The sequence below is a fragment of the Folsomia candida genome, unplaced genomic scaffold, assembly GCF_002217175.1.
Source record: "Folsomia candida strain VU population unplaced genomic scaffold, ASM221717v1 Fcan01_Sc001, whole genome shotgun sequence".
In the NCBI taxonomy this organism is placed as follows: domain Eukaryota; kingdom Metazoa; phylum Arthropoda; class Collembola; order Entomobryomorpha; family Isotomidae; genus Folsomia; species Folsomia candida.
The window spans coordinates 14,467,060-14,493,544 of record NW_019091193.1 but is presented as its reverse complement, the minus strand read 5'-3'; the positions used below and the strand labels follow the sequence as shown (position 1 = coordinate 14,493,544).

The following is a 26,485-nucleotide window of genomic DNA, read 5'->3' as shown; positions in this document are numbered from 1 at the left end:
GATGTGACAGTATTTAAGGTCCCCTTGTCAGTCCTTTTTAATTGTAATTGGCAATGAAATATCATCGTAATTATATGTATGAGGTTATATGTATATATGCATAGTAGCCTTTGTAGAATATACTGACCAAGTAGATGCCCTAGCCCTAGCTAGATGATTGATCCACAAACTACCTGAACCACATCATGTGTATATGCGTTTATACCATCATCCATCACCCATAGGGACCATGTCTCCCGGACTTACAAACAACATTAAATGTTAAGATAGTCCCACTACTACCCAGAATTTACCTAGATGTTACTAATACAAATATATGAATGCATAACCACACAAATAATTTCAGATATAATTTCAGCTACATACATTACATTTCGATGTCAAGGCGTTGATACTTGACCACACAAAATGAATATGTATCGTCAAAACTTTTATGTTTATGAATTGATAGGATTTGACCATACTTGATGTACAGATAAGACATGTGAGGAATCAATAAAGTTGACTTGCGACAAACACTTTGTTAAATTCTTCATTATTGTTTAATACAACAAAACTACTTAGCACAATGTGAGTATTACATGCAGAAAATTTACAATATATTTGTGTATATATTCAGGTAAATAAGAGTTGGTGAGTTAAACTTTGGTTTTCAATAGACTTTTTTGGATTCAATATCACAAGAAATTTTGCATTAAGATCCTTGGAAAAAGAGTTCTTCTTCGTCCTCTTCCAACTCAATTCCACCATTTCGGGCCAGCCTGTAAATTACGGATTAAAAATACAAATTACCAGCCTCGCATTGTCTTTTGTACATATGTATCAATATGCCTCATTCTCTGACGGATAATTAATTATCAATTGTAAGCATATATTAACAGTATGCATTAATAATAAATATTTAGCATCAATAACGATGTTTACTTACATATAGTTATCCATGTCGATACAAGTGCAATTGTTGATTGCATACCTCAACCGTTCACGCATAATGTCCTGTATAACAGTGCATATGTATGTATTATACATTACGCACAACATCAGTAAAAAAAAACAAATTGAATTTACCTTGGAAGAATACGGGGGGAGGCGAAGTTGAAAGAAGCAAGTTTGAGCAGTTGGCAAGCCATTTAATGGTCGGTCAACTCGCATAACTTGAAATCTCTGCGAAAAATCTGCGAGATTCGCAGGCAGTCTTGACCTAGACATCACAAATGAATAATTTATAAATGTGTTCAAATTGAAGTTTAATATTCTAATAGATTTCAATTACTGATGGTAAAGGTAGGGAAAATTTAAACTTTGAGTTTTATTTTTTAAAGAACCACATTAGACACGTCACTTTCTTTATAAAAAGTAGAGGGACCACCTTGACCCTGAAATGTCCCTGTAGGATATCTTCTCTAGATACCCTTATTACATAGTTCCATAGACTAATTAAATAGCACACATGTACATTTGTAGTATGGGGCAAGTGAGGAGGTAAATTTCAAGATGAGTAAAATTCCAGAAGGGGTTGATCGGTGGGGGTCATATACGTCGGGTGGGGTAATTTGATGCAAATATTCGGAATTGTCGTAGAAACCCGATATTCGGGCAATTCGTCATACTTTTTGACTAAATTGAACATACATATTCACACGACCAAATCATTGTTAGTGGGGGGAGCCGTCTTCGAAGTTCAAAAGAGAAATAACTGACTCTGGCATACATATGTTATTAAATTGCGACCCAAAGGAGCTCACCTTCCTGAGACGAACCGCATGAACAACACTCTCTCGGAATTAGAAAATTCTTCCAATATACTCCACAGCCATTGGACAAGTTCGTTATTATCGTCCATTTCTCGATATCTATATACACGAATAATAGTATGCAAATTATTCTAATACTTAAGAAAGTCAAACAAATAAGAAAACTTGTATAAATTTCTCTACCTCACGACTTGCTTCAATAATCGAATTGAAATATTTGGTAAGCCACAGACCAATTGTTCTAAATGAGAGCCCATCATCAAAGACATTAATGGGACGGGAACAATTCCGGCCATGCCCTCGCGTATTGCCGCCACCTATTTAAAAAATTTTAAAAATTTGCAAAGCTAATCGGATGAATGATATCGAAATTTTGGAAAGTGGCATTACTTGAAGATCCAGTTCATGTAATCTAAAGTTGACAGCTTTCTCAATGTAGTCCATTCGGTTGTAGAAAGTGAGTGGGAGGCTTCGACCTGAAATTACTTGATTATTAATGCAATGGCCACATAATAAAATAAAACTTTCATGTTGAGAGGTTAAGATAATTAAAATTTTCCATGCTGATTGTCTTACCGCCTGGAACAATGGGGACTAGTTTCCTATATAAGAAATAATAAACGAATTAGCGAATCATTATGAACCCCACCACCCATGAAGGCAGATAATACGAAACACTTACCCTGTACTGCTTGTACCCTCGTAGCATTCCAACGGAATTACCTTTGATGACAAGTTTGTGAAATTAGAATTTAGTTTTAAATTAGTATTTTATATACATAGTTTTTAAACAAACCTCGTGGAAATTTGTTTCGTTAAACTGAGATGCGACGTGATCCCGGATCGATTGTAAACCCTTTATGTACATCGCATCTACTTCTTCTAAATCATCAGCAGTCACTTCTTCACCTCTGAAACACAAAATCATTAAACGTTACATTTTTTGATACTAAATTGTCATATAATAATATTAAAAAATAGAACTATTACACCAAGAGTTTCCAAACAATGGGAGCCAAATGAATTGCAACAGGTTTTTTAGTTCGTATTGAAACGCCAAACAAAATGCCTACAAAATGCAAGTTAATGAAATATTTTTTTTTACAAAAAAATTATATAGTCTGCAAGATTGGTACCGATAAACTTGAAGGCCAGTATGTCATCCGTTGATGTCAAGTCAGGATTTAGTAAAAATCTATCTCGGTTGAAACCCACGTCATTTGCCTACAGGAACCAATGGGAGTGTAACTCAATTCAAATTTGTTCAGCCATAAAGAAGTTTTATTTGTTTCGTAATTAAGTATTTAACTAATTGTTCTTACCGAGTTTGGCGTTGGAATCAGGTACGGAAGAGATCCGTTTGTGAGTTCAATGCACATCTCAGTGATTGTGTCATCAAATACCCTGTTTAATTAAGAGTATTTAAATGTGATTTTGCTTATGATGAACTTTTTTTTATTTATATAAATAAACTCTTTGAACAACTTACCCCCCTGCATCGTCAGCCCCTTCGCCAATTAATTTGACCTATAGAACAACACAATTAAATTCGAAATCATCATGATAAATGCATACAGACACTAGGCAGATGAACAAAAAAGAAAGCAAGAAAATCACCTTCCAAGCACGCGCAGGCAATCTTAACTCTTGTGGTGCAATCTGGACAACTTGAGTCGAAATTTGAGTAAATATGGGTTTCTTTCGTTTGCATTTTGTAGTTAATCTGCGAACAGTAATCTGTGGGCCATAAGTCCTCGATTGAATCATTGTACGATGTAGCGTGCGAACAAATGGCAATGTATAGACACGAGATGTGAGCAAACGACGCAATTTTGGAGAAGTTGGGAAATATTGGGGATCACTGTTCGTGTGTGGAGAGCAATTCTATATGTATAAATATCAAAATATATTAATCAGAACGCATTTATTGCATGCCACGCTAAAAAATACTTTAAATAAGTATGTGTGAAGTAATACGTAGGTGTTTTATTATTAATTTTCAAAAGGTATGTTCCGCACTGTTTCTGACCAAAATTTTGATGAAATAACAAACTTCAAATACATTTAGGAGGCTGTGATTTTTTTCAGCTCTGTGGGTTAACATAAACACTAGCAATAAATCGGCAAACTTTACCTCGACGGAAAAAATGCTAGATTTGCAAATTAAATATCGTAGTGTGATTTAATTTTTAATGCTGGATCGGCAATACGTGTCGCAGATTTATGGTTGAATCCTTAAAATTTACGATGAAGACTGCCCAACACAAAACACAAATTCAATTGGGTCAATAATTTTAAATGATGGCGAAACGAGGTCTCGGGCAAAAAGTCGCCAGGACGCTCAAAATCCGTTTCTTCCACAGAAAGGCTCCGGAAACTAGAGGAACAAATAATGAGAGATCCGCGATTGAAACTGTCCTATTTGGCAGATGAGATGGGTGTTTCAAAACCAGCAATTTGTTCCATGTTAACTGAACACTTAGGTATGAAAATGGTTTCCGCCCGTTGGGTACCAAAATTGCTTTCAGCATCTCAAAAACAGGATCGAGTCGACTTTTGCAATGCCAATTTTAACCTATTGAATGAAGACTTGAACCTGCTCAATATTTTATTAGTTGCATATGGTACTTGGGTTTACTATTATGACCCGGTGACCAAATAATAATTCCCTCAATGGAAGCACGAGGGGTTGCCACCGCCCGTGAATTGAAAAGTGCAAAAATCTGACAAAAAAATGATGATGACCACTTTCAAGGATACCAAAGGTCCCCTCCTTATAAAATTTATTGCTGTAAATACTACAATAAATGGGGCCGTGTATGCAGGAACCCCGAAGGAGCTGCGTCCTCCGGTTGAAAAGAAACGTGGGGTCAAAATAAAGAGTTGGCCTTTTTTTAGACGACAACGCGCCACCTCATACCTGGCTTTTTGCGAGGGTTAGTGCAGACGAAAATCGCTTTACCTGCACAAACCACGCCCCGTGCAGTCCAGACTTGTCCCTTAGTGATTATTATTCGTTTCGAAACTTAAAGAAAAACATCAGGGGAAAACGGTTTTCGGATGATAATGAAATCAAGTCGTAAATTTTGGCATATTTTCGAGGTAAATTTTAATGAGTTATTGCTAGTGTTAATGTTAACCTACAGAACTGAAAAAAATCACAGCATTCTAAAAGTATTTGAAGTTTGTTATTTCATCAAAAGTTTGGTCAGAAACAGTGTGGAACATACATTTTGAAAATTAATAATAAAACACCCACGTAAATGACTTACCACTGGTGTTATCAACGGTAAAAGGTTCCATGTTCCAAAAAGAAGATCGGAAAAGTTAAACAGTGTTTTAAGACGAGCTCTCAACGCAGGAATCGGAATATCTTGAAGACGATGATACTGCGATAAAACAATATTTTAACTTGTTTTTGTATTGAATAAATTAACTTTTATAACAAAGTTACCTGTGGGGGGACGCAATCAGGGGTCCCTAATTTTAAATCTACGCCAAATTGCAAATTTACACCACGCACAGCACGCGGGGCCGTCCTGTTAAGCAAATAATAAAATACGGATTTATTTATTTACATATCAATCTGTGAATGAGATTACATTTTCTTGCTCTGAAAATATACATTATGAAACCCGAAACAAAATTATTCTTAGCTTACCAAGCCGCGCTGTGAGTTCTACCTGCTGACACCTATTAGATACAATATAGTGTACGCATTAGTTATTTCATGAACACTAGTATATTTACATATATGCAAAGATTGAATTACTTGTTGCACTCCACGGGCTGATAACATTGCAATTTTTTCAGGTTCTCTCACAGTTAATGTATGTCCTAATCCAACCTGCCCGTCCGTATTTGATCCCCATCCAAAGACTTCGCCAGCTAATCGAGTTATTTAAATTTAAAGTGTATTTACAAGTGGGCATTCGATTAACATGCTCGTTTAATTCCAGTTGAAAAATAAAACCTGTTTTTCTTACCAGAAGTGACACCCAGAGTATGCTCAGCACCAACAGCTATATCAACTAGGTGTTTATCCGCTAAACTCATTATCTGCAATCATAATCACAGTAAGCATCAGTTAAAAGAAAATTAGGACAAAAGTAGATGCATACAATGCATGATACTTAACAATTACAATTTGTATTATTTAATGTCATACCTGCGCTGGTCGGTTGCAACATCTCACGTGCGGTTGACCAATCAAGCGGTCCATACCACAACTAAAAAAATATATAATACATTCATTTACCTGCTCATGAATGACTTCTTTCCATCCTTTCAATGTTATTAAACCCTAAAATGTATTTAAAGTTTGTGCATAATTTATTTCTAACGTACGTGTATATCCTTCCGTCACATGTCAAGAAAACTGAGAATTGAGTTCCGCAACATACTTTCTCGATACCAATATCTTGCAAGCTGAATATAAAAATAATAATAAATTGACCCGAGAAAAACAATTCAGAATATATGACAAATCTGTCAACCAACCTATCAATGACTTGCGGACTTCCGACGGTATTTGTCGTCCCCAGACCAAGTTTACCGTTTTCACCGTCTCCGAAAGCCCAAACTGTTTTCTTATCGGCAGAAACGCATATAGTATGCGCTAGTCCTAATTTTTTTCCAAAGTAACAAAATTTAACTTGTTACTAGTAGTTTAATAATTTCAGAACGAAAGAAAGAACTTTTCTTACCACATGCAACTAATCCAATCTTGTTATTTCCGAATGCAGTGATCTTTTCGGGAATTTTCTTGTTGCCAACATTGCCGAGTCCTAGGCGTCCATACTCGTTCGACCCGAACACAAACACTGCTCCATCCGAGGTCAAAACAGCACTATGTTTGAACCCACACGCAACCTGTAGAATAATTGTCCCCAAGTTAAAATAGGAAAATTAGTTGAATGAAATAAAAAAAAACTGATTTACTTGAACGACGAATTCATTTTTCAAGGCTTCAATCTGTTTCGGCCTACGCATTCTGTCTGAATTACCATGGCCTAATTTACCTGTTAAAATTAGGTAATTTTAGTAATGCATAAAATTCATTATAATTATGGTTCCTTGTACTGGTAGTGGTATTTGTTATAAGTAAGATCAGGGGGATTACCATAGTCTCCATCGCCTAGAAAGGAATGAAATAAATAAAAGTATTCTGATATCACAAAATATTAAATTAAATAACACTCAAATATACCCCATGAGAAAACTACCCCGTCTTCGGTAAGTGCAAGTGAATGGCCATCAGACCCACAGGATGTTGCAAGAGAAACCACAATGTAGCCGGATAATGTGGAAATAGTAGTCAGAGTATTCATGTCTGTAACAAAGAACAATTTGAATTAGACTGGATTCACGTGGCGTCGGCATATGATATGAAGACATATCCAAACATTTGAAGTTTGAATATGTTTTATATCTTTCTTCTCCAATTTACCTTCAGAATTGCCATGTCCCTAAATTTCCCAAAATATGTTACAAAGTAAATAATGATTTAAATCCGATTTAAATGAATGATTTAAATGAATTAAAATTAATTTCCTACCAGTCGGCCATAGCTTCCTTCGCCGATTGACTGAATCGACCCTGAACCCTGAATCAGAAATGTGCAATTTTGCCCGCATACTAATTGTTGTGCTCCTGAAAACGCTGGGGACAGTTTCGGTGTGGTTACTTGTCGTCCGGCTAGTTCTATATACATAAATATATATATATTAAAAACTTTCATGCAGAATATATTCGCAAATACAACCAACCTCCTTCTCCTAACTGGCCATGACGGCCATTTCCCCACATGTAGACTTCACATTTTCCTCCGAATTGCCAATCTTGTGGAATAGTTCTAACACAATGAAAGATTAATACGAGTTTAAAAGCCTAAAATTTAAGAAGCCACTCCAAAACCGTATTATTGACATGACTTTTTATTTACCTGGCCCAGACCATTAGCTGTGAGTCCATATCCAAACTCCAAACGGTTGACTGACCATCCGCCCGACGAATAGCCTCCTCCTCGTCTAGAAAGGGCAGGAATATAGAACGAACAAAAAAATACTCACCAATATATACTCAACCGTATATGTGCATATGCTTTTTCAGTTGTACCGATTTTAAATCTCTCGACAAAGTCCGTAGGCAACTTTGTGCGGAAAATGAGAGACTCTGCCGTACGAATAGTCAATCCCAAATTCGCTAACCATTGCCAGTTTTGGTTGTTGAGATTTAATGGATCAAGGGAAGTTCTTAGGATTTTATCAAGACGAAGGCTCAATGCAAGAGCGGCCAAACTCTGTAAATACCTCGAGTACATCAACTGATCTCCGTTTTCAACATTCGGTCGCTCGTAATTGAATTGATCCTACATTGATACAAAATGGATTCACGAATTCAAAATAGTATGATTATAGACATAACATTAATCTATTTCATTAATCCAAAATATTTACTTTTAACAATGCTGTCAGATGATTAAGCAGTTGCTGAAATAATGGATTAATTACATGTAATCAGTGACCTTGTATATGCATATGTAACATTCAAGATTAATATTGTTACTACCTTAAACATTGGCATTAAATGTAGGGAATAAATGCCCTGTTTAAGTAAACTCAAACGACACTCGGCGAACCCAATATCTAATATCAAGTTTTCTTCAGCATAATGAGGAATTTTTGAACCCTGCTTCATAAAATAATTAATTAATTAAACACTTTATTATTTATCGCAAGTATGATAGCAAAGGTTATAGACTATAAAACTCCTTACACGAAACATTGCTTCCCGAGATGACAAGCATTTCACTAACTGTTGAATGGCCCACTGTCGGTGACCTCCTGACAATTTAGCCGACATTGCACAGGTAGCTAATGACTCGATTAAGCACAGAGAAGCGTCCAGGATGCTAGGATTTGCTCCAGTACCATCATTATTAAAATCTACATTTTAATTAATAAACTCTTGATAACTATTTAAATCATAAAAAAACGTTGCAGATCTGATGTATATTTTCACCTTGTTCTAATATAACTGAAGAGTTTTCACTCATCAAGCTCACAAGCGACATGGTCACAACGAGGTTCGGATGTCGAATGCTTTCCATAGCTGGATCAACTTTAATGAATCCCACAGCAGCACTAAGTAGTTCCTGATATAAAAGATTAGAAATTTATCAACCAATGTTATATATGAGAGTGAAAAAGGCATAACAATGTTATATTATCATCTACTTGGATTATAAATTCTTTAATATATTTAAAAAATACCCTTGTACACATTTCCAAAACCGATGTAGCAGAATCTACATTGGTGTTTGTCAATACTTCCACAACTTTTCCGAGGTGTTGTAATTTGGTGCAAGTAGAAGCATCGTATGGCAAGTTTAAAAATGCACTAGGGATTGCTCTATTTGAATCTCTGATATGATAATGCCTACGGTCCTCTTCAGGATCGTCCGATGTTTGAATTCTTCCAGCTGCGGTTAAGCACATTAGCTTAGGAAAAATAAAATATATTGTTAATGTTATTTTATGGACTTCCTGGCTGACATATTATTAATTACATGCGTAATTAAGTAAACTCTTTTTGACATACCTTAATAATTGTATCGACATCAGTTAGTCCAATTCTTTGCAATGCTGCAACCATGTCACAAGATGATTCACTGCACAAATATGTAGAACATGTTAAATATACTTGCAGTTTGAAGATCATAATGTAAGAAAATCATATAAAATTTAAGATTTACCTGATACTCAGAAGGGTCAATGCTTTCATGATGATACTTCTAGAGGATTAAAGGAAGAACAGAAATGACTATTATTAATTACATGCAAATATTGCAATCTAAAGATTTAATCACCTAAATATTGGACAAAAATGCATTTACCTAGCAATAGTAACTTTTCCTGCTTCAACAGAGTTCTTCATTGTGATTATTCGTTGCTTTGACTCGTCCATTGGTAAGATTTGCTCAGCAACTGGGCGAAGACTTGCTGTACATTCTTTGCAAAACAATGAAACAATAATTTAACAAATTATAACAAAATAAGACTCCACGTACACAGGAAACCAATTGGCAAAGCTAGGCATTTTTACCCGTCCGTTTTAAATCAGCAACTTTGTCAGCAACGCTAGAGCCCAATGGGTCACATTGATCAAAAGGAACATTGTCGGGATATGGCTTTCGTTCAGTGAGTCCTAAATATGGCAACATTTTAAATTGTCATTAAACTGGAAACATTATGGAATAATCTCATTGACCCACCTAAATATGCCAGCATTCCACTTCCGGGGTCTACAACCTCTCTATTTAGGAAGGACGATGAAGCTCTACTAAAGGAGTAAATTGAATGATCGTCCCGATTTGCAAAGTCATTTTCATCCAAGGTTTCGCAGTTATTTGCAAGCATAGTTAGCGGAGGCAAAGAAAGGGCAGTTTCATTAACTGACGTGTTTGAGTTGCTGCTATGGGGTCGTGGAATGTTTTCTCCGCCATATTGTTGATAACAATGCTCACAGAGGCCAAATGCAAGTCCTGAGAATTTAGTATTGTAAGATGAGAGGAAGAAAAGATATAATTATTATTAATTATATGCAAATATTGCAATCTAAAGATTTAATTGCCTGATAACTAAATAGGTATTAGACAAAATGCATTTACCTCGAACTTCGCCACAAGCACCTGCAGGATAACGATTATTATTGCTGTGCATAGATATATTGTATGGTATTTTGCAGAATATATGTAATATGATTCATATATGCAATGATAACTATAACTTCAAATTAGTGATTCAAGCACCTTCAGGATATCTTATTCCACATCCCATGTGATGAGTGGTAAAATGACTAAGGACATCATGCTCCAGACTTGAACAAAACAAACATAATCCTCTATCTCCATGCTGAGTACGAACAGTTACTAACGGAATCTGCAAAATTAATTAAAAAGAGCCAAGTAATTAATTACCTGATAGCGTCGCATACATTTTGTAATATATTTCCGTGTATTACCAAAAATAAAGAGCGGTGTCTTTGCAATCGATGATTGGTGTGCATTGCATCTGATCTCGCAATTTGGTTACTGGCCTCGGTGGCACTTTCTCCAGCAAATCTAATGAACCTACCATCCTGGACCCGATCTCTCGCCGATCTTTCGATCTCCCGATCTCTCGTTAACGTTCGCACTTGCCTATGAAAAGTTTAATGTATTTACATCTTTGGTTATTTCGTAACAATATTGCGTAGTTATGCGTTTATGGTTATGGTTTTGCGTGATCTTAATAATACCGTATGTAGTCTTGGAATGATCTGTCCATTGGAACTAATTGTCCAACTCGCTCTATGCCTACAAGTAAAAGTGCATAAATTATGTAAGTGTTGACATTCATCAACTTGAATGATTCAATCCAACAAGTAAGTAATTTACAAGTTAGCTAAGGATGGTGTTTATGAAATACCTGTTGTTAATGGTTGGTATGCATCGGGTGTACAAGAATTTGATGCTGATAAACTTCGACGATTTTCAGCCTGCTGTTGTTAAAAATAATAGGGATTAGTCGTTACTGATTGTAGGGAGGGCGAAAGCCCAACGAATTATCAACATATAGGATTAGATCTTTAAGTTAAATTGTTACTTACAAGAGATTGTGAAGTGTTGCTGTTATTACTACCACTCCCCGAGTGGTACCCACGCATAGACCGATCAGGAATTATGTTATCTTCTGAGTCTGTACTAGGATTTTCGGACAGCCAAAGACTGAGCTGACTAACAGCAGCCACGGTTAATTCTCCGCTTAGACCCAATACTTGCATTGCTGTTCGTATTTGTCGTGGATTGAACCCCATTTCCAATAAAGGAGTAGGGAGACGGGAACTTGGAATAGAATTCATCAGACTTCGCATCGTAGGAGGAGATGGTGGTCTCTGTCGTCGTCTAGGCGGCCCTGAAAGACTAGAATTTCTGGAGGGAGATGCACCAAGGAAATTACCGGCATGACCGTCAGAGTCTCTCCATAAGCTGCTTTCAAGTCGTTGCCGATCTCGACGTTCTCCATCTTATTAAAAAATATGTGAGATTTTTCAGAAAACTCTTTTTTATACATAGTGTTGAAAAGTAAAGAGATTTGGATGTTACCTGGTGTGTGGCGCAAGGGAGGATATACGCGGCCTGCTAACGACGCCAAAGTCATAGGCAGTCCTCGAAAAGTCCTATTTGAAGTTGTAGCTCTTGGATCAACTTCCTATATATAGTAGTAACATAAATTTACTAAATTTTACTAGACTTTGTAAACTACGTTTACTATATTTGACGAAAAACATACGTTAAGCTGTTGTAGTGGTTTCGGCATTGCAAAATTATCAGGATTTTCTGATAATGAATCTGTAAAGGGGTCTTTGTAACTAAAGTTTGGTCCCACTGCGTCAGTGAAATGCTTAAAATATTGGTGCAAAATAACACACTGCACTCTCTCCAGATCGAGCAGCGAGTACAATGACGATGTCCGACAGGGCTTTATACTTTCCTTGAATAATTATAAAAAAGGTACTGTTATTTTGAATCATGTATATAATGCTATAGATATTGCATATTTTTTTACTGTACCTTAGCCAAGTAAGAAAAAACTTCACTCAAAGCCGCTGACATACTGTCATTTTTGGAGCAGTGATCACACTCATCAGCGGATGGATTGTTTTTCCCACAATTGGGACACATGTATTCAAGGTCATGGTCAATCTTATCAAAGTCTTCTTCCTCTATTTCTTTCTTGCTAGCGCTCGATGAATTGGAATTGCGTTTGTGAGCCTTCGGTACCAAGAGGAGCTCGAGAAAGCTCCCACAGTTTAAAATGTTGCACAAGCTTTTCATGGCGCCAAATTTTATAAATCCAATTTTTATAACCGCATTTTCTAGTTCCAATATTGACTTTTTTGAATCATCCTATAAATGTGACAACCACAATCCATTGATGATATTTAAATAGCACTAAACATCTGTAATAATTCTGCATTAAGTAAAGTATACACACATGTTTGTGAAACATATCTTGCTTAATGGAATTGCAATCGTCATCGGTAGTTGAAGTTTCTTGACTATTTTTTCTTGTGACCTCTTGAACATGGAAAAAATTAGTAGTTAATAATTTTTGCAGCAAAGAACAAAGCAAAGTGATTCAATACCCTGAATAATATCGGACACCATTTGTGACGACAAAACTTCAACCGCAGTTGAAGAGTTACCAGGTGTTGACGTCTGATTTATACCATCGGTTGTAGATGGTCGTTGGTGAATTTCAGGTGCATACGAACCCCACAGAGTTGCATCCACTCCTTCTCCATCAATGCATTTTAACGATGTAGTCATCTCTTGATTTGTCTCGGAAGGGTTTTTATTTTCGGATTCATCAATATAAATTTCAAATGGATGGTCCACATTATCAGAAGGAAAATCCACCTAAATAAATTTAGTATAACAATGAACTTGATTAGTGACTATAAACCCAAAAATAAATATAAATTATAAAAAACTTACTTCACCAGTCAAGCCGGCGAGTTTGCACAACAATTTCAAAACTTCGGCATTTGCGCATGTAAACTTGGCTGCATCAAAGGACTTGCTTGGTAACGGCTCCAAGCTTGATATAGCCGCATCACTGTCACAAAATAATTTAAATATTAGAAATACGTCTGCGTATAATAGGAGTAGCATATACATAAATGTGTAAGCATAAATATATATGTACATATGCATATAAATAATATTATGTAACAAAAGACTTTACCTAACGGAAGACTCTGGGTCTTCCCATTGTACTTTCACAGTTGTAAGTCCAGCTTTTAAAGCCCCGAGAATGACGCCTCGTCGTCCAGTAGGTTTATGGACACATTTAGCACCAACTCGTGCTAAACAAAATTAAATAAAGTATAAACTTGTATCGATTTCTGTAGGTATTGTACATATAGTCCCGTGTAAGTAATGCCAAAGATGATATCAATAAAATTAATTTCGTCCTCACCACCTCGGTCAATCCCACCCATTACGGCTAATGCAGGCCAAACTTCTTTACATAGCTTGTCAATGTCTTCAAAACTATCGGGTCTGCATTTCTTTGTAATTTTTTCTGTACTGTTACAAATATTGATTGTCTCAATTGGATCGTCGTCATCACAAACTTCTGAAGGTGTGGATGGTGTTGGTGTTTTGTCTCCATTGCAATAGATTAAAATGTCTCGTGCATTGAGTAGGCGTTCCATTAAGCAATCATTTACCTACATATTCGCCAAAAAATAATAGCCTTAATTGTTATCAATTGTTACCATAATGCAAATCTTGATTAAAAGTAATGCGTATACCGTTTTTGTCCACACATCATTAGAATGAAGTTTACGAATAAGTGCTACATGAGATTCTGCAAGAGTGCTTCCAACGGGCGAGCAGAACGGCTCCGCAGCCATTAATGTTTTTAAAGGACGTTTAGGTTCATAATCCGTAATTTTTACCTATATCGAATTTAGTTTATCCATCATAAATAAAATAAAGTACTAGGAAATATGCTTATAGTTTACTTTTTCTCCAGGGTTGGTACTATAAAACAATACGCAAGGGAACACTTCTGCAAAGGAAACAGAACACTATCATTTGATTTGATACCGGCACACTTTCTAAATGAAAACAATGCTACGAACCTGCAGCATCAACATCTTGGAATGCAACAAGAGGCTCTTCGCCATTTTTTCCAAAACTAAGAGTTTTGTTGTCCACGTCCAGGATAACGGTAATGTAGTCTCCCTGAATATATATTATGACAATTAGCAGTGTACAATTCTTAACATTGTACAATTGCTTACTTGAGTATAGCTTGGAAGCGTGTTGGAATGCTCTCCTTTGTGGTATAAGTTTCCACTAATTTATTCAAACATAATAATAAAATCTCAGTGTGGTTAGAAAAAACACAAACATAAATTAGTAAATTATTACCTGTATGCACGATATAGCCACATATCCGAACCTACATCAACCAAATATGACAATTAGGACAATGTATGTATATTGTGCAAATATATAGATCAAATATATGTAAATAACATATTTATGCTATGCTTCATATTGCCACAGGCAAATCATTTTCTCACAATTTAATAAATAAATCAACTCACTACTTCTATGACTCGGATCAGTGATGGGCAAACGACAAACTCCAATACACACTCCTTCATTTCCTCGGTTTTCTTTGACAATTAAAAATTTCCATTGGTGACATCCTAAAACCAAATAAAATCATTACATGTCACAGCAGGTAATAACCTTTAATTATAAAGTAAGCTATTCTACCTGAAGAAAACCCCACGTTTGCAACTCCATAACCTCTACCACCTAAGATAACAAACGATGGTTATTACGTCCATCTCATTCACGTTGGAAGTAATACTTACTAACAAATATAATTTTGCATACCTCGCCCATGTACTAGAGTCTGACAATTTTCAATAAAGCAGCACGTTCCTTTTTCTGAGTCGAACATCAACTTGATGCTATCACTTTTGTCGGTAAACAACGTGTCGCCATAAATGCTGCGGCATATTTCATCTCTATACAGAATGTTCTGCTTTGCTTTCTCATATGATGGAATGAGCCACATTGCATCTTGCAATTGTAAGAGCAGTTCTTTGACAACCTGCATATAATTGATACAACAAACGTTCAAAATTTGTACTTTCCGTGACATTATACGCCTTTTTAATGGACCTGTTCTTTGAAGTCGGCTCCCTCGTTGGTGGCAAGTAGTAAAACTGATTCAAGAAGTTGAACGGTTAATAATCGTGGTCGGATGCCAGGAGTAAGCAAAATATTTTTATAGATATCTTTTCCAATTGGAGATAGGTTAAATTCAGAATTTGTAAGAAATTGACCATCTTCACTCGAACTTGGAGACGCACTTTCCACACTTTCCACGCTTTCTCTTCCGAGTTTTAAAAACAAATCAACGTCATCACAAGGTTTACACGAGATGAATGACATCAATAGCTTAATCCATTGATATCTGCACGAAATGATTCAAAAATTATTATTATATACAGGTTCAAATGAGAATTGAGTATACTTATCTACACACGGCACATATTTTTAATTGATAAATGATGAGTACAACAAAAATAATTTCGCTAACCTGCATAAATATTGTCCCATTGGACCGTTAGAAATTAACCTGCGGAGAAACACCAAAGAGTCACCCAATCTCATTTCCAGGTCTTGCTTTTCTGCAGGAGTTAGCAATTTTTGCTGATTCTAGGTAAATAGTAAAACAATAAATTAATATACACATGTACATATATATTTTTTGGGAGATATTTAATTAATTTGGTTTTTAAATATAATTTACAAATGCAGATGAACAAATTGGCTTTTGCGAATCTGTGACTGGAGATAAAGAGGCAACTGGAGTATCTGGAGTTCCTTGTGGAGTTGGCGAACTTCCATCAATATTGCATATTCGATCCCCACACAACGCTGTCAACATTCCATAAACTTGTCCATGCATTATATCTACAACTTTCTCCACCAGTCCTTCGTTTAAGGAGTCAATATGAATTCTGCATAAAAAGAATGGAGACAAAAAATATTCGTCATGTATTAAATTAACAATTAATATTTAAAAGCTATTATTTATTATTATTATTATTATTATGTACTTACGCCGTTGAAACGGTCAAAAGCTGGAGTAGTCGTATGCTGGCAAGTGTAACATAATGGGATAGTGGCAAACCAGGCCAAAGATCGTGCTGACTTTTCACATGAGTAGTAGAAGATATAAGCTTCTCAAGAACTGGCAACAGTCCTGAACTGACGACGAGGTCCACGTCTTTGGCTTTGAAGCGACAACTTAGAGCAAACACATTCAACAGCTTGACTTCTTCGCTTTGGAATGGCATGATAGTTCTTTTAACGATCGAGCTCAAAGAGGTATTATCTGGAGTAAATCCACGTATACTGACTATGAGCCAACGCATAATGTTGTGCACAACCGTGATTAGTTGATTTTGTAAATTAATTGGAGCGGCTTGTACGTAATCCAAATAGTGCGCCAACTGTACTTTGATTTCCAGCTCTAGTGTTTCAAGTTTTGGAGAAAACTGAAGAGGAGGGGCAGATAACCCTAGTTGATAGCACCCTGCTAATAGAAACTCATGCACAGATGACAAAAACTCATTGCTGTTGACAGTTTGAGATTGGGTGTCATCATCTTCACAATTTTCCCTCGAAGTGGACATTAATTCTAAAATGTGATTGAATGCATCTATTCGAAGTTTTGCACGTTCTTCCTGTTGCTTCAGAGCTTTGATTACACACTGTGGTTCTGAATTCCAGCCGCTTGGATCTTCTAAACTATCGCTGTACCAATCTTGTTTGGACATGATAACTTCAGATGCAACAAATCGTAGCAAATTCCGACCAAGACGACGAACGCATTCAACGCCGGCAACGGCTTCTTTCTGCTGCATATCAGATTTCATACCTCCATTACTGTTACTGTAGTATCGACTTTCAGGTGACCGAAATGTTTCTGAACTTTTAGCAGATGGAAGATTTTCAGCAAAATCATCTCTTTCACTATGAATATTGTCCATCGTATTGCTGAAATTCCCAGATTTGTCATCAGAATGATGATGAAATGTGGTTGATGACTGCACACCCAATATGAGTAACATGGAATTTCTAATAAGTTTGTGACAAATCTGATCATAGCCAAGTTCAACAAGTGCGGGTGTCGTAACAGGTAAAACATCATCCACAGCTGGGTCGTCCGGATCAGGATTTTCAACAGAAGTAGAACCAGATTGAAGAATATTTACAGCATCATTCGAGTGCTGCTGCACTAGTAGTGGTGGATTTGAATTGCTACTAGTGGCATAAAATTCAGAATTATGAAAACCTCCAGTAGGAGGAGGGTGCTCTGGAGATTCAGGTTCATGCAGTAAAAAGTATCCATTGTGTGTGGGATCACGATTAAGGCCATCCGTTTCTAAATCCATTGTTAAATCCACAATTGGAGGTTGGAGAGCTGGAAATAGATTTGTAGAACTCTGCTGGTTGTTGTTGGGCTGAAATATAGAGGCTTCTTCTTCGTTATTATGAATAACTAAGGAATTAAATACTCCTCTTCCCCTTCCTCGACCTCGGCCGGAACCCCTCACGCTAGTTCGCGCATTAAAAGCCAAATGTCGCATTCTTGGTGGGCTTTGATATCCCTCAACCTCACTGTCATAAAACCTCCAAGAAGGTCGGTTAGCCGACAACTCCATATTATTGATTTGTGCCGAATCTGATGCGGCAGAAATTCTCAAGTCGTTCATAAATTCACTCGGTTCCTGCAAACGACCAAGACTGGATGATGAAGACGATGTGCGAATCATGTGACGTTGAGATGATGTTCCAGCGATTGGGGTATCTTCATCTGACACTTCAATCCAATCATGTGCTCTTGTATCAATAATTGAAGGCGAAACAGAACAAACACCACCACCGTCCTCTTGATTTTGAGGGTTGAATATTTCTTCAGTTGATGATATTAATAATCCTTTAATAAGTTTTTCTTGACGGATGGATATCAATCGGGTTCTCACATGGAATACCAGGCCAAATAATTCATCAAGTTTTGCACTATGCCTGGATTCCGTTCTAAAAAAACAGGGAAAGATTCATTATAAAATAAAGCTCACAATCGACATGATTGTCCGCAAATAACATGTGTATATTCATTATTCATAAATTCTTACACCGACATCATCATCATTTGGGCTAGTAAACCTGTATGTTTGATTAAAACTAGCAGCAAAACTCTTGATACTGAATCCAGCAAAGGATCGTCGACATTTGATCCTCCTCCGGCAGACTCCCAGTCTGAAAAAAAACAAACATACAAATAATCCTATAAAAGAAAGAGTTTGAAACACTTACCTAAACTCTTGGCATGTTCAAACATTAACTCGTATAGACAAGTCACTGTGTTAGATGAAACCTATCAAAAAACATTTGAGGCTATTTAAATTTATGTATGATTAAATTTTCAAGAACTATTTATAAATAACAAAAGTTCTCACGCAGTTATCATCCACGGGGATTGGAATAATCATTTGGAATAACTTTTTCAAGTCATCCGTCATGTTGGAAGATCCCAATGCGCATTTTAATGTTTCGGTCCATTGTGCATCTCGATTTATAAAAATATTACTAAATCCATCCATTGTACTCTCAGCAAATGCCTCCTCCATGCCATGTGATAGCAATCGATTAAGTAACCAATTTTTACAGTTAACTTCTTCTTGAATCATCGGTATTCCTCGAATACGGTCGCCCACAAGTCTCCCAATTAAATGAGCACATGTTCTTTCCATGTCGAAAAACCAGGTCCAAACACTAGACAATTTTTCATGCTCAGAATCGGAAGCAGTAGGAGTATCAGCATCTATATCACATCATTTATTATGAGTTTAATGTATACATATGTATACAACTGCAACATGCATACCGGGATTCCATTCTTCGGAGTGACGTAGTGCTTCAGTTGGAGGTAGTGATCGTACTACATCTTCCATACGAACAACAAGCTTCAATAAACTTCCCACTGCAAGGTGATAACCCCGACCGATGGGAAGCAGCATTGTGTTCAAAATTCGTGACACCATTGATCCACAGAAAGAAACATAAATTACGCCTGCAGAAAAATTTCAGAAACTTAACGTCTTTACATATCCCAGTTGTATGTACAACTAAAAACATCACAAAACATTTTTTAAATAATTGGGCGACCGTTCTCGTACTTGCAACTCGTATGTGTAGAGTCTGCTTCCGCTTGAGAATAAATGCAACTTGTTTAAATATTTCTGTAGCCTTTTCCAACAACAGAACGACATGGTTGCATAATATATCCCACAAATTGCTCTTCTGCAAAAAAAATAAGATGTTTTACTGACAACAATAGGATATATATGTATTCACTTACCAGTGTGTCTTTGGAGCATATTAAATACGAGAAAATGTGATTTTGCAATGATGTTAGCAAGTCCGATAATCGCTGATTGAAAAAACTAATGACTTCTTCATCCTCATTAGACTCGACGAGAAGACGATCAAGTCGTTGTTCCTACAAAGAAATGGGCAATGTAAGAGCACACCGTAAGAAATTTTTACAACATAATATGTATAAATAGTTACAGTACGTTTTAAACACGAACGTTTAAAACACATACCAGATTCGTGCATAATATATTTAGCACCAGAGTCATTAGTTTTTGAGTAGAGTAAATATCATCTGCTGAAAAATTATCCACTGGCTTTTTAGATTTGACCACTCCAAGACCCACCAAGACCCCTACTTGTTGATGGTCTTCTAAACTGGTGAGAATGACTTCACACAGCATTTTCTAAAATTTATTACATAAAAATAATAAGTCAAACTTGTGATAAATACAGACAAAAAAATCATAAAGCAATTATTTAATGAATTATTATCATTATATGTACCTGGCCCTTGCTGAGATTTTGTACGTCATGCAACATGTCTAATAAAAGTGACAATTTTTCCTTTAAAGGAGGTAGTAATATAGGGGCGCCAGTTACAAGAGTTTCGCCAACTAATTGTTGAACATTTTGAGGAAGATCGATATCGAGCATTCTGGAAAATGTAAATGTGTTATTCGGTGGTAAGACGTAAAGTTGAAAAAAGAATCATCCTACTTGAACAAAAGGGTCCTCAGCATTGACAATTCGTTTTCCATCATATCACCCAGGTTTTGATTTTGGACCATTTGATAGCAATGACTATTTAAAAGTCTGAGGCATAAGATAATGAATTGCTGGTGCTCGCTGTTTATAGTAACTCAATTAACACTTTGCACTAACAATGAAGGCTGTCATATATTGTATGTATGTATCATACATACCTTTCTGAATCAAAGGGCTTGATCAATTTACTAAAGTCCAGACCGTATTGTTGCAATAGATTTCGAAGCATTGTGATAGTTTGAACCTTTGTATCCATCCAGAATGACTGCTTATTTCTGATTCGACTAGTAAAAAAGAATATTAATAGAATATAAGCAGATATTTTGACAGCCGTTTAGGAATAATATGTGACTTACGTCAACAAGTTAGAATTTGTCCAAGCAACGGAATGGCTTGTTCCTGCAGAGATTCCTTGAATTGCTACTCCTTCCAATGCAATTATTTTTCGGGGAATTAGAGTCGGCGAAATTGTATTTCCACTTCCACACTAAAAATGGTTTACAAAATACAAAACTTATTTAATTTAAAATGTATTAACAAACCAGAAAGGTTATAATAATTGACTAAGCATAGTACATGTTCCACTCTAATATCTGTGTAGTAAAATTATTTAAAAGTCTCAATAATATTCTAAGATACCTGTCCCATTGCATTGTTTCCCCAGGCGTAGCATTCATTCTTATCTGTTAAAGCTAGCACGTGCGACTCTCCAATGGAGATATCAACCATTTTTTCTCGAACCAGTGCCTCAATTCTCTCTGGTAGCATAACTTTGGTCTCGTTAGCCTCTCTTCCTAGACAAACCCCTGTTCCCCATGCGAACACCTGCAATTAAGAACAATAAGTGATGGAAGAAACAAGAGAATGTTAATGTTCGATTAATAATTAAAGGACAATTTTGACATGTCTATTATGTTTAAATAATATTAGAAATTTCTACCTCTCCATTACTCGTAATGCAGAAAGATGTGTATGAACCAGTCGCAACTTTCATAATCACATGTCCTTGAAGAGCTTCGATAACCTGATTGAAATATACATACATTTCATAATTGTGAAACAGCAAAATTTTTTAGTTTTCTGTTTGTTTTCTTACCCTCGGACGAATTTCACGAGAAACGTTACCGTTTCCCAGCTTGCCATACTCTCCTAATAATTATTACTGATAATTTTTGATATCAAATATACCGTATTTTATATATTGATTATGTATTTATAATCTATATATTAATAATTATATATTATTAAGATTTATATATTATTAATATATTTTACATACCTGCACCCCAAGACCAACAGATTTTACCACAATTCGATAGCGCAAGTGTATGACTCCCACCTGAATATATATTTAATTCAAATATCAAAAAAGATTCATCAGATTTAGATAATTATTTACAAATGCTAATTTACCACAAGACACTGATCCAACATTACAAACATCTTTTACTAAAGTTGGAACTTGGCGATCGTTAGTATCTCCCAAACCTGATACCATTAATAAAAGAACAACATTGTATTATTACATAAACTATTGTATTGTGCATATAAAATAATCGGTCATCGTACCAAGTCGTCCTCCTTCTCCTTCACCCCAACAAAACAGCTCCCCTGATTCGGTAACGCATGCACTGTGACGATATCCCGCAGATATGTCCTTTACTACCTTCCCAGATAATGCCCCTTGTATTTGCTTTGGAAATTTCTCAGTTGCCACACCACCATGTCCAAGCTATTTAAATATTTAATTAAATATTATTTAACAACCATTTAAATTAAATAATATTTCATATTTACCTTTCCATAATCCCCTGATAAGCGGGTATAAAACTTGCATCATCAACATTCAATAAAACACAGTATAGATAATATATGTATACTAATGCATACCATCGCCCCATGAAAATACTCTACCATCGTACGTCAATGCTAAGGTGTGCCCATCAGAACCTTTTGATGAGGAAATTTTGATGAATTTTGTATCCGACGGCAAAGGTAATTGCTTAGGGATCGGTTGGTTGTTAGAATCTCCAAGGCCAAGCCTGCCGTAACATCCTTTCCCTGTTAATATAAAACATATTTTTGAAATAACTTCCAACGTACTCAATGTAACTTGAAAATAAATATACAAAGAATAGATTTTTGATACAACGTACCGCAAGCCTTGAGTGTCCCATTTGATTGAATAGAAAATGTACAAAATTGACCAGCTTCGACCTATATTATTAGTATTTTATTTATGTGTATTACTAATTGTTTGATTTAATAATCAGTTTAATGGAATTGCAACCAAATTATTATTGCAGTCAGAACTCTATAACTTACAGAGTCTACATCAGAAAAAGAAGTAGCCAACTTTGGTAGCATCATTCTATCAAGCCCTGTCTCACCCAACTGATAGGACGAATTTGACCCCCACACGTATATATTTACTTCTGATACTTTATCCCTATTATGCACGGATGAGATTGACAATCCCCCATTATCAAGTTTGTGTTTGAATAAGGTGGAGTAAACTTTGGATTCTTTTAAAGAGTTGTAGGTGGTAGAATTCTTCATATCTGACGAATCGGCGCAAACAGATACATTCACCAACTATTTATAATAACACATAAACACAGACATGTTTAGAAAAATATTTTGCATTTAATTAAAATTGTTGAATTATCGGCCAGTGTCGATATTCAATTTACTTCATTCATCAATATCACGGCGGCTGAATAGACATCAAGTTTATCATTGTTGAACGTTCCTGAAGTACTCCACGTTGATTCAACTTCTTGTACAGAAATTCTTCGAACTGCGGCCATTGCAGAAAAAGTAATATTCTTAGAAACGTAGAGGTCTTGACCATCTTGTCTGCTACTATTTAACGCCATTTCAATCCATTCCAACATATGCAAAAGACTACCGCGTTGAACAGCCATACCAAGTAAAATTTCAGCTGCAAGGACGCCACCTAATTATAAAACAAAGTTTCGAGACACGTGTAATCACTCAATCGTTGTATGACTGCTACTTATTTTGTTTTTGCTTACTTTCAATATCGGCTCCATAATCCTGCATCACAACTTGCCTTAAAAATTTGGATACTTCTTGTAGACTTGAAGTCCCTAATGGAGGTATTTTGGATTCGTCAGCAAGGGACAGTGATGGCAAATTCCAAATTACTAGAAAAAAATTCAGCTTTCTCAATGTTCACGTAATGAGTATAATAAATTACGACTCACCATCAGATGCCGTCTGTAAAATATCTCGACAAAGCCCTGCATGAGCTGCATCAGAGAGGAAAATTACAACGAAACTTAGTTTTGTATTTAAAAATGATTATAATTACTGTGTTCTTTACATACCTGTGTTTTGAATCCAGTTAACTTTCAATATACTGAACAATAAAGTTAATCCTGTCTTAACCCCGAGTTCTATTAGTGAATCCGTAGAACTAGATTCTAAAGTCTTGGACATCTCTTTTATTTCAATTACGGAATCATTTCTGGTAGTCTTTAAATTTGATGCCTAATCCATAATTTAACAAAATATAAGTATTCGATTAATTAATGTGTTATATCTCGAATCTCCCAAACTTAATATTATTTGACGGTTATGAAATTCTAAATACAAAAATCTAAATAAACAAATTGTTCATACCTCTATAATGTGGAATTTGGCATACAGTATTCTGTGCAAAACAAGCATCCGTTTTCGTAAAATTACAAAAAATGGAGATTCAAGACAAACGGTGGACGCTAATTCTAGCTGGGCAAGTAATTGCGATAAGATGTAGTCTTTTTGTTCAGCAACAGATGAAGGTTGGCACTCGTAATCAGGAATGTTCACTGTTTGATTTGTCATTGGCTTTGAAGGATTGATACAGACTTCCTGAATAAATGCGACATCATTGCAAATTAAGTATAAATTAATAGTGTCATATTATGTAAAATATAATAACTAATATTTGTACCTTTGAGGCCACAAGATGTTCAAAGAGATTAACTGTTCCTTCCCTGATGGCGATAGCATCACAGTCTTCAAATGCCCAGGCAGAGTTGTAGCGGTCGGACCACTGCGCCTTGTAATTCGGCCCCCCGATATTAGGAAGGTCGCTGGAACTTGGAGAAGAAGGAATGTTGCCATTGTTGGAGTTACCCTGAGATGCCATTTTCCCGTGACCAAGTTCCGGCTCTAAATTGTTTATGAAATTCAAATTAATTAGTTGGCTGAACATGCATGAATTCACATTGATTAGGTAGAAGTGGGGATCTGTACATACATGCGTTATTTATCTTGTAACAATGTTATTAGCTGTGTTTGAAAATTAGATGAACGAAAACTGGGTTATACGCGGAAAGTTTATGCTACTGATTAGAATTTGTGGTTAAGCATGTGTGATTTATATGATAGTGGATTTTGTCAATATTTTATAAGTTCTGAAAAAAGTCGAAGGACAAAACGTATGTAAATGACAAAACGGAGGAAATACGGAAAATTTTGTCACGATGACAATTTAAAACTTACCAATAAGTAAGTCGATTTATCACTTTTTCAGTCCATCCACTCCAATCCCAACTATCTCAACGTTAAACTTAAATTTTGTACAAGTTGGTCCCATTTCCTTTATACAAAAGAACACTTCACATATAATTTTTGACACTATCAGTGAGCACACGAAGTTTTAAAAAATCTGAAGTTAACTTACCTTATTTAGTATTAGTGGGCAATGTAATTTAACTATAAATTATTAAATGCATCTTCTCAGAGCAGTCGGCTGACTTGTTTGTTGTTGTCGGGTGTTAAATCGAAAGAAGTCAGCTGATTGAATTTGGCACCCTCAGTCAGTTCCACATGTTCACTTTCGCTTTCATTCCCGAGTAATATTAATTCCATAATGCGAAAATGCAGGAATATTTATATGTTCATCAGAGCCCAGTATGATTTTTGCTACCTCCATAAATTGTAACTGTATGATTAATGATTAGTAATGCTTTTTCATATAGCAAAAGTCTTTATTTTTGAAGGTTTGTTTCATAAAATACCTAAAATACTAACTAACACATAAAAATGTATGCATATATTTCATATTCAATGGAGTTAACAAATTCGGATTGAACAGCAAAGGTGGCAAGGGTGCACATTCATTTTTTAACCTCAGAGAAAGCCTTGACTCTCTGCTTTCTTTATGCCTTTTATTTCCTCTCACTCTTCTTCGTCGATCCTTCGTCACGGAGGAAAAGGAAAGCAAAAATAAATCACTTTTTCCTCACTGGTGGAGAGAACACGAGAGAGCTTTCTTTTGCCATGTCTCCCCCTTCTCCTCAGGATCAGACAGAACAAGTTCAGTTACATGTACGTTTTGCATGATGATTGATGGATGGGTGAGAAATGAGTGAAAGTGTTGTTGTTTGCTATTTGTTTGCCACACACACAGTTACGTTGTTGTTGTGAGTAATGTGTAATGCACACAGGCTCATTTTCATTCCCTACCCGACAAAAATGCACAAAACATACTCCATAAAGCCCATAAAGAAATGTAGAAGCGGTGCAATTTGCATACGTTTGGTAGACATTTGCAGTCTCTCTGGGGAAGAATTATTAATCTTCTGTCTCGTGAGGTGGATTCATATCAAGTTTACGGTCATAAATGAACAATGGTGAATAATCTGATGACTGGAGTTCAGAAAAATATACATGCAAATAAAATGCATGACTAAAAGCCTAATCGTAGTTGTCTTATGTGCATGAAGCATGGCTTTGATCTATGTATGGACTACACCCAGACCACTTTTACTTGTGCGGAAGATGAATGAAATTGACCATGAGTAAGATGGCTAAATATTTTTGTATGAAGCATACATATGCAGTTTCGTATCTAAGTAGTCGGTATTGCGTGACATGTGGAAAAAGTATTTACATTTTCAAGTCTGAAAAGATTTCAGTTTTA

The 26,485-nt window shown here is 35.9% G+C and overlaps 1 protein-coding gene across 2 annotated transcripts; it reads right to left on the bottom strand.

The window, feature by feature from the left end:
• Positions 1 to 518: 518 nt before the first annotated feature.
• Positions 519 to 25,975, bottom strand: LOC110846908 (probable E3 ubiquitin-protein ligase HERC1). 2 transcript variants are annotated; one of them, XM_035848946.1, is made up of 96 exons: positions 25,244 to 25,975; positions 25,063 to 25,159; positions 24,509 to 24,729; positions 24,196 to 24,426; positions 23,901 to 24,063; positions 23,778 to 23,822; positions 23,586 to 23,717; positions 23,241 to 23,506; positions 22,873 to 23,142; positions 22,704 to 22,764; positions 22,438 to 22,608; positions 22,345 to 22,358; positions 22,117 to 22,279; positions 21,961 to 22,035; positions 21,827 to 21,886; positions 21,644 to 21,696; positions 21,488 to 21,571; positions 21,187 to 21,372; positions 20,904 to 21,034; positions 20,706 to 20,831; positions 20,500 to 20,628; positions 20,287 to 20,437; positions 20,013 to 20,186; positions 19,766 to 19,906; positions 19,584 to 19,707; positions 19,292 to 19,477; positions 18,864 to 19,228; positions 18,721 to 18,781; positions 18,540 to 18,663; positions 16,459 to 18,441; positions 16,145 to 16,355; positions 15,932 to 16,050; positions 15,511 to 15,805; positions 15,220 to 15,439; positions 15,097 to 15,138; positions 14,922 to 15,026; positions 14,743 to 14,773; positions 14,613 to 14,667; positions 14,451 to 14,553; positions 14,331 to 14,377; positions 14,118 to 14,264; positions 13,781 to 14,033; positions 13,547 to 13,667; positions 13,297 to 13,417; positions 12,945 to 13,218; positions 12,794 to 12,876; positions 12,370 to 12,705; positions 12,089 to 12,289; positions 11,902 to 12,007; positions 11,406 to 11,821; positions 11,225 to 11,297; positions 11,055 to 11,112; positions 10,779 to 10,956; positions 10,567 to 10,696; positions 10,426 to 10,446; positions 10,030 to 10,299; positions 9,861 to 9,962; positions 9,652 to 9,766; positions 9,511 to 9,549; positions 9,357 to 9,426; positions 9,029 to 9,256; positions 8,778 to 8,910; positions 8,532 to 8,701; positions 8,325 to 8,447; positions 8,213 to 8,245; positions 7,872 to 8,124; positions 7,699 to 7,783; positions 7,523 to 7,608; positions 7,312 to 7,457; positions 7,204 to 7,222; positions 6,964 to 7,086; positions 6,877 to 6,891; positions 6,696 to 6,775; positions 6,461 to 6,626; positions 6,255 to 6,378; positions 6,102 to 6,182; positions 5,923 to 5,983; positions 5,741 to 5,813; positions 5,527 to 5,642; positions 5,416 to 5,447; positions 5,209 to 5,293; positions 5,027 to 5,143; positions 3,372 to 3,638; positions 3,244 to 3,281; positions 3,077 to 3,158; positions 2,891 to 2,978; positions 2,745 to 2,823; positions 2,551 to 2,665; positions 2,437 to 2,477; positions 2,331 to 2,356; positions 2,145 to 2,230; positions 1,938 to 2,071; positions 1,746 to 1,853; positions 1,069 to 1,201; positions 929 to 996; positions 519 to 761 (listed from the first exon to the last, which is right to left on the bottom strand). In XM_035848946.1, the coding sequence occupies exons 3-96, from the start codon at positions 24,704 to 24,706 to the stop codon at positions 695 to 697; spliced, it is 13,890 nt and encodes a 4,629-aa protein (XP_035704839.1). In that variant the 5' UTR covers positions 24,707 to 24,729; positions 25,063 to 25,159; positions 25,244 to 25,975; the 3' UTR covers positions 519 to 694. The 2 variants fall into 2 exon arrangements, with proteins under 2 accessions (XP_035704839.1, XP_021949440.2); XM_022093748.2 differs by having other exon boundaries at positions 8,325 to 8,444.
• Positions 25,976 to 26,485: the final 510 nt, after the last annotated feature.

Excerpts from the sequence above, each read along its gene's own strand:
- LOC110846908 (XM_035848946.1), bottom strand. The coding sequence starts at position 24,706 with ATGGCATCTCAGGGTAACTCCAACAATGGCAACATTCCTTCTTCTCCA. Across the intron at positions 12,706-12,793 it reads AAGATATGTTTCACAAACAT|GATGATTCAAAAAAGTCAAT; the intron begins GTGTGTATACTT and ends TCACATTTATAG. Across the intron at positions 11,113-11,224 it reads ATACCAACCATTAACAACAG|GCATAGAGCGAGTTGGACAA; the intron begins GTATTTCATAAA and ends TTTTACTTGTAG.